The sequence below is a fragment of the Parus major genome, chromosome 4A (assembly GCF_001522545.3).
Source record: "Parus major isolate Abel chromosome 4A, Parus_major1.1, whole genome shotgun sequence".
NCBI classification, from domain to species: Eukaryota; Metazoa; Chordata; class Aves; order Passeriformes; family Paridae; genus Parus; species Parus major.
Window position 1 is genome coordinate 19,154,466 of NC_031772.1, and position 7,513 is coordinate 19,161,978.

At 53.0% G+C, this 7,513-nt stretch overlaps 1 protein-coding gene across 2 annotated transcripts; it reads right to left on the bottom strand.

The window, feature by feature from the left end:
* Window positions 1-1,410: 1,410 nt before the first annotated feature.
* On the bottom strand, window positions 1,411-4,241 carry GLOD5 (glyoxalase domain containing 5). Of its 2 annotated transcripts, XM_015625988.2 has the most exons (4): window positions 4,159-4,241; window positions 2,904-3,061; window positions 2,625-2,780; window positions 1,411-2,440 (listed from the first exon to the last, which is right to left on the bottom strand). In XM_015625988.2, the coding sequence occupies exons 2-4, from the start codon at window positions 3,042-3,044 to the stop codon at window positions 2,288-2,290; spliced, it is 450 nt and encodes a 149-aa protein (XP_015481474.1). In that variant the 5' UTR covers window positions 3,045-3,061; window positions 4,159-4,241; the 3' UTR covers window positions 1,411-2,287. The 2 variants fall into 2 exon arrangements, with proteins under 2 accessions (XP_015481474.1, XP_015481472.1); XM_015625986.2 differs by lacking the exon at window positions 4,159-4,241 and having other exon boundaries at window positions 2,904-4,013.
* Window positions 4,242-7,513: the final 3,272 nt, after the last annotated feature.

Here is a 7,513-nt window from a genome sequence, read left to right on the forward strand (position 1 = left end):
ACTCTCTCCCACTGTCCAATATTCAAAATGAATCTTGATGAATAAAGAACAGAATTAAATTTGTTTTCTCAGTAAAGATTTAATGCCGCATTATATAAACCCTCGGTTTTAATTGGAATACTCACAATACAGAAGCTTTTCCAATAGAGGGGGAGTCCAGCAGAGGTTGGGACAGGGATAGCTGTGGCCAGGGGTTTCTCCAGGGAAGAACATTGAGCCCCACAGGTTGTTTTTCCCAGAGACAACAACAATCATCAGCTAGCAAAGCCTCCAGTGCTCCAACACCATCACTCCAAGAGAAGTCCCTCCATCAGCAACACATTCCAAATACTTGCTAAATTTACACGACAAGTTTTGAGTTTCCCGTGGTTTGGGTCAGGTGTGAGACCCCCAAAAGAGTCATTCCATGTTTCACCCTCCAATAAAACAGGAAAGCCACGGAGCCGGTGTCCCCCAGGCCAGCCAGCAGCTCAGCACTTACAGGGGTCAATGTGTAGGACAAAACCAAGATGGGCTCCAGTGGAGGGAATGAAATCCTCTCCCACGGGCTTTGACCCCCTCCCATGGGTACAGACCCTCTCCCATGGGTACAGACCCTCTCCCATGGGTACAGACCCCCTCCCATGGGTACAGACCCCCTCCCATGGGTACAGACCCTGTCCTGTAGGGATTGCCCCTTTCCCATGGGTTTTGACCCTCTCCCATGGGTACAGACCCTCTCCCATGGGTACAGAGCCCCTCCCATGGATACAGACCCCCTCCCATGGGTACAGACCCCCTCCCATGGGTACAGACCCTCTCCCATGCGTACAGACCCTCTCCCATGGGTACAGACCCTGTCCTGTAGGGATTGCCCCTTTCCCATGGGTTTTTACCCTCTCCCATGGGTACCAACACTGTCCTGTAGGGATTGACTCTCTCCCGTGGGTTTTGACCCTTTCCCGTGGGTTTTGACCCTTTCCCGTGGGTTTTGACCCTCTCCCATGGGGATTGACCCTCGCCCATGGGTTTTGACCCTCTCCCGTGGGCACCAATCCTCTCCCATGGGCAGGACCCTCCGCGTGGTCCCGCGTCACCGGACACGGCCGGGGCACATCAGCACCCTGGAGAGCAGCCGTCAAATCCTCCGCGGGCACCGGGGCCGAGGGGACTCCGCTCCCGGGGGTCCCTCCCTGGGATCCCTCCCTGGGATCCCTTCCCGGATCTCCACTCACCAGATAAAGGTGAGGAGATGCCCGTGGCTTTCTCCCATGGCATTCCTGTCTTTAGTTCCCACAAACGGCTCGATGGAAACCAGCTCGTCCCCGCTGATCATCCAAAGAGCTGAATATTTTGTGACCTTGCCTGTTTTCGCACCTTGAAGAAATTTGGATTTCCCACGAAATTCCAGCAAGGAAAAAATGAGTGCGATTCAGAGATTGTTTCAATTTTATAGAGGATTTGGACTGTAGAGGTCAGAAGAGTCGTCCCTCCTTTCCAGCGCTGTTCCCGTGAGGATATCGCTGCTACCTCGGTGTGGCCAGCCTGGGAACTGCTCTTCCTGAGAATCCCCGGGTGCTTCATTGTTTTATACTTTTCAGATAACTTTGAAATGGATTTTTAAACAACTAAGGGAAGAAGAAAACTTAGGACAGTCCCACAAGTAATGAGCCATCAGACTCTGTGTCAGACCATCCTCAATCCCTGCACAAATCCAGGTGAATTCCTGGACTTCTGACATGCTGCCCTTCATGTAGGCTCCTCATCCTTGCTTTTTCCATTCCTGAGTGACAGAAACCCCTCAATTATTGATACAGAGCTGAGAATGAAACTTTGAGCTTCAGTTTCAGGAGTTTTTGAGTGTCACACCGAGGCTGAGTTCCCAAATCCCAGGCAAGGAGTGTGTTTGGAGAGTCACAGCTGGATTTAAACCTCTGGCTTGGTGGGAGAGCCAGCAGCAACAGGCAGCTTGAGACAAGAAGCAGGAGGATGAGAGTGAGACAGAAATTTCCAGCTGTGGAAAAGTAACTCTGAAGAGGAGAGGAGTGACAGGGCAGGAATTTCCAGAAGGCCATGAAGTCTCCATGATGGAGATGTATAAAAGCAGGATTCACACCCAGAGCAGAGCAGGCTGCTTTGGGAAAACTCCCGATGTCCTGGCAGCCCAACTTTGTGGCTATGATTTGAGGCTTGTCCCAGGTTTACATAATTAAAGCTCAGACCTTTAAATGGGCCAGGCAAACCTGGCCTGTGCACCCCATCTCCTGCTGGGACCCAGGCAGGGCATGGGCTGTGGTGTCAGGGTGTGTCAGGGTTCCCCTTCAGTTTCTGCAGCCACATCCGTGCAGTACCTGGAAACCTCAACCAGGTTCTCGTCGGGGTCTCGGAAGTAGATGGAGGTTATTGGACCCACAGCACCAGTTCTGGCCACAGGACCTTCTTCAATGGGCACCCCACAGGCCTGGAGGATGCAGGAGAGCAAGGGTTTGATGGTCACGTCATCATTGTGCCCTCCTCCCCCAGCCTTGAAAACAGGTTCAAGTTCCCTTGAACCCTGACATTCCCCAGGAAAGCGTCATTTAGAGGATCTGGACTCGTGTCCCCTGGCATGACACTGCCCTGGGGACACTCTGAGCCTGCCTCACCTCCAGATGTTCCAGCAGCTTCTCCAGGGGCTCTGCTGTGATCAGGCAAAAATCCGCAGAGCCGGGCACCGGGCGCCGAGCCTTGGGCTCAAACTCCTGCCCAGCCTCGTGCAGGTTGAACTTCTGCTGGCCAAAACGTAAAGCTTTGCGATTTCCCTGTTCCCAAAGGAAAATGTTAGGGAGCCTTCCTGGGCTGGAAACCTTCAGCACCCACTTCCCTGAGCAGTCCTGGAAACCCTGGGGACCTGGTGGGATCCTGCTAACTCAGGTTAGGGTTACCTTGAAAGTCACCACCTCCATGCCCAGGACTTTGGAATAAAAGGCCACAGTGTCCTCGATGCTCTTGACAGTCAGCACAAGGTGGTCCAGGCGCTGGATGAAACACGGGGGTGGGCTCGTGCCCTCCTTCTTCCAGGACATGATCTCAGGGCTGGGAACTGGCATGGAAAACCAGAGAATATGGAAGGTGGGGAAATGCAAGAAAATGTGCAGGGAAATGGAAAGTGGTCCAGGGAGCTGAGGGCTGAGTGGGGATCACCCAGGTTTTCCTTTGTCCTGCAGGTGGCACAAGTACAGAAGCAATAAATCCTCCTCCCTGCAAGAACCTGGGACTGTGGTCTGCATCTGGTGGCACCCGAGCCTGTCAGAGGCTGGGCCAGGTGTTGGGGACAGTCCAGGTGACCTATCCGAGGGCTGATGTCACCAAGCTCCCAAGACACAAACCCCAAAGTGTGCACCAACAATGGGACCATGTGTGTGATCATTCTCCAGCCCCCTCGGGTGTCCCCCCAGGTGTGGGCACTCATCCAGGTGGAGCCAAGGCAGAGAGTGGAGACAAACGGGCCTGGCACCGCAGCAGGAAACATCTGGGGACGTTTAAGCTGCCAGATGTCACCACCAGACAGAGGGTGAGGCCAGGGGCTCACGGTGGCACGGCACCAGGGTGTGGGGACTCACCAGCCTGGGGTCACACAGGTTCCTGGTGGCTTAGGTTGGGTTCAGATCCTCTGGCACTGCCCTTGGCTTTTGGGGACATGGCAGAGCTGGGGGAATGGTTGGACTCAATGATCTCAGAGGGCTTTTCCAACCTGAATGATTCCATGATTCTGCATGGGAAGTGTTTGGTGAGGCGAGTTCCCACAGCCCCACTGACACAGGAGCAGGGTCAGCGTAAAGCCAGGTGCAGCTTCACCGGGATCTCAGCTCACTGCAGCCAGAGGAGCCTGCTTGGAGCAAGATCCCATTGTCCCATTCCCTGGCACAGCCTGGATTGTGCCTGGTGACTGCACCGGCTGTGGGGGAACCATCGACAGACCCAGAGGAACCCCTGCCCCTCCTTGATGGCGTTTGGTGCTCAACAACCTCGGAGCCACCTGGCTCGATCCCTCTGCAAATCCCTTCACCTCGGGGGTCCTCCTGGGTGCTCCCACATTACAGCACCTTCAGCCTACAGCTCCCAACCCCTGCCCTCCCCTCCCAGCTGAGCCCCTGAGCCAAAACCTGAAAGGAAACGGGGCTGCAAAATTCCTGTTACCTCCCGAGGGATGAAGAGCTGGGAAGGCAGTGCTGGATGGTTTCCTAGGCCCGTCCTCTTCCTGCTGGGAGCAGCCACGTCACAGGACAAAGGGAGGGGATGATGAGATTGGAAACGGGAGCTCTAAACATTGCTCCCTGCAGAGGTGGACCTTGACCCAAAGGCCAACTGCTTGAAAAATCCCAAAAAAATAGTCTGGATTTTTCCCTTTACAAGAGAAAATTTGGTTTATGTGCTGGCTTAAAGCTTCCACTGAAGAAACCAGGATGTCCCTGGAGAAGAAGGGCTGTCCAAGCAGCCACAGCAGCCTCCCACCCCCCTGGCAATGGACACGGAATCTTACCTCCTAGATTATTTTCTATCACACAAAATAAATAAAATAATCCTTGTCCTCCAAGGCAAATATCAAGGAGTTCAAACTCTTTGGTTGTTTAGGAGGAAAATTGTGATGGAGAACGTGAGGCTCGTGATCATCCCAAGGAACAGAGACAACATTTTAAAAATGACAATATATTGGTGAGTTGGTGTAGGAAGATTCTTATGACAACGGGTTAAAAGCAGGCAATTCCCTGAAGGATTGGTTTGGATCTCATATCTCCACTCCAGTTAAGATGTGAGTAAAGCTGAGCTAAAAGCAATAAATCCATTAATATTTACAGCTCTGGACTTTCATCTGCCAGACGGCTTTCAGAGGAGAGCCGTGGAGCAGCGGTGCCTGTCGGGATGCCTGGATGTGGGAACACCTCACACTCCGAGGATCTCCATGTGGTTTAACCCTCTGGTTTAGCACAGCCTCACTGAAATTCGAGCACAGAAAAGGAGAAATTCCCCAGAGAGAAGATGTTCTTCCATTGGGAACGTTCTGCTGAGGAGCTGTGGCACCAGCGCTCACTTTGGTGGAAATCTGAGGCTTGGAGGGTCATTCCCCAACGGCAAAATGTTTTCCTGGAGCAGGGAAGTTGTGGTCTGGGTCTGACAACTCCACGTGCCCAAGAGAGGTTTAATCCAGGACCAGCAAGTCAGAGGGACTTTGGGATTAAGTTCGAGGTAGGAACCCAAATATCCATCTTGGGAATGGTGTTGTGCTCAGCTCCTCGGAGGTGTGGCTGTAGACAAGAATTCCTGAGCTGCTCCCGACATCCAGAGAGGGATTTCCCTACCTGCTGGACATGGTGATGGAGCTGAAGTAGCTCAGCAAGTCCTCCATGGTGAAGTCCAGGGCAAGCCCTGCTCCTGCACAGCAGTGTTGGACGAGCTCCTCAAACTCTTGGTACTGCTGGATGAATTCCTGCTCCATGGGCTGCCACACCACCGGGAAAAGCAGAGCCCCTGCTCCATGGGTCCAGAGCTGGACAGGACAGGACGTCCCACATCTGCTGTAAAACAAGGGAATAATCCCTTCCTTCCCCTCCTGCCTGTTCATGCAGCCCAAGAATCCATTTCTGTATTCCAGCTGTAACTTGGCTGTGAAGAAATAGCTTAAATCCCAAGGATTTTGAGTTCCTAAATGTATGAACTGTTTCCAAGAACCAGGAATCAGTTCCTGTGTTACTTGCACCTCTTTGCATCTTCTCTTGGTGAAGAGAAACTGGGAGAGCTGGAGAAGGCCATGCCAGGATTTTGGGAAATTCAGGTGCCTTCATATCCCACTCACTTTGTTGGGAGAAATAAAATCATTTTTTCCCCTCGGACAAGGGAATTTTTTGCTGAGGGCTTGAAGCCATAGCAGACCTCAGGTGGCAAGAGACACGGAGCTGATTTTCCAGCCAAGCCAACAAATGTTTGACAGCAACCACTGGAAATAAATTGGAAGTAACAGGTCCCATAAATAATTCCAGCTGAGCTCCGTCTGCGAGACATTTTAGGGAGAGGGAAGGAGCGGAAGAGCCGCGGCCTCGGGAAGGAGGGAATGTCTGTTTGAGTTAGCAGAGCCAGATGCTCTTAGCTCAGTTAACAAAGAGGCCACTTGGGAAGTGTTGGATGGATCAGCCCAGGCAGCTGTGAAAAAAAGGAGCTGGGATCTGCCGGATGCCGGCACGCAACCGGAGTGGGGATGGGAACAAACTGGGAACAAACTGGGAACAAACGGGGAACGAGCTCCCCACCAATCTTTTGGAATTCTGCCCCCCCGTGTGTCTTGGTCCCTCACTTGGAAATGGGCACGAGGACAAGGCAGCAGGAAAATGAGAAAAACCTGCACAAGGTTTGGATTGTCAGTAGGAAGAGGGAGTGGGAAAGGCTTCCTTGTGGGAAAAGCGGGCTGCTCACATGGTCTGGGTAGAAGGAATTTTTTCCAGTGAGAACAAGCTGGGATAATCAATCGAATCTGCCCAGGGATGGGATGAAGTCCCACCACTGGAGTGTTCAGGATGTGACTGGACAGGGAGCTACAGAGTCTCCTCCAAGCAACCTCCCCGGTGAAGTTTGGACCGGGTGATCCTTTGGGATCCCTCCCAGCCTGGGATCCTGTGATCCTGCTGAGGTGGGACTGCACAGCCAAACCCAGCAGTGGCCAGGGAAGGGAACACGGGACAGGACATTCCACATCAGCTGTAAAACAAGGGAATAATCCTTTCCTTCATCCTCCTGTCTCTTCATACAGCCCAAGAATCTGTTTCAATATTCCTGCTGTAATTTGGGTGGAGAAACACCCTAGATCCTAAGGATTTAGAGTTCCTAAATGCATGGATGGTTTCCAAAAACAGGAATGGGCTCCTGGGCTATTTACACCCTTCTGCACCTTCCCTCGGTGTCTGTGCTCACACTGGGAGAGCTGGAGAAGGCCATGCCAGGATTTTGGGAATCCCTGAGCAGAACAAAACCCAGGTGCTCTCATATCCTGTGACAACAAAGTAACGTCACCCCAGACTGGATTCAGGTCAGGGAGAGTTGGACACAGGTTAATCCAGAGTTCTGGGAAGAGTCCTTGCCCTTGGAGCCCCAGGCCAGGGTCCTGCACTCACCTTGAGCCTCTCCAGGGGCTGGCCCGGGTACCTGGTGATGTTTCTCCATGTGCTCGCTGGACCTTTGCTTGGCTTCTCTCTTCTTGTCAAGAGTTTTTTCCCAGCAGGGATGAGGGATTTTTGACAGCAGGGATGAGGGATGTTTTTGGGCAGGTTTCCTCCCAGCCTGGGCTCTGTCCATGGGCAGGACAAACAGCAGGAAAGACCTTGGATGAGGTTCCTGCAGAACTGCAGCAAAGCCAAACCTGCCCTGCAAAACAGCCCAGGAGCAGCCGGCTGTGCAGGAATATTCCAGCAGGAGGAGGCTGCGGGAGTGGGAGAGCCCTGGGGTGCCACCTCCAGCAGCAGGACACACCTGCAGAGCCAGACTGGGAATTGTGGCCATGTCCTGG

What these genes read in the sequence shown, in the direction of transcription:
- GLOD5 (XM_015625986.2), bottom strand. Translation starts at nt 3,068, where the DNA reads ATGCCAGTTCCCAGCCCTGAGATCATGTCCTGGAAGAAGGAGGGCACG. An exon ending in TGGAGGTGGTGACTTTCAAG is followed by an intron (nt 2,781 to 2,903) that starts GTAACCCTAACC and finishes CTTTGGGAACAG; the next exon opens with GGAAATCGCAAAGCTTTACG. An exon ending in AGCTGCTGGAACATCTGGAG is followed by an intron (nt 2,441 to 2,624) that starts GTGAGGCAGGCT and finishes TGCATCCTCCAG; the next exon opens with GCCTGTGGGGTGCCCATTGA.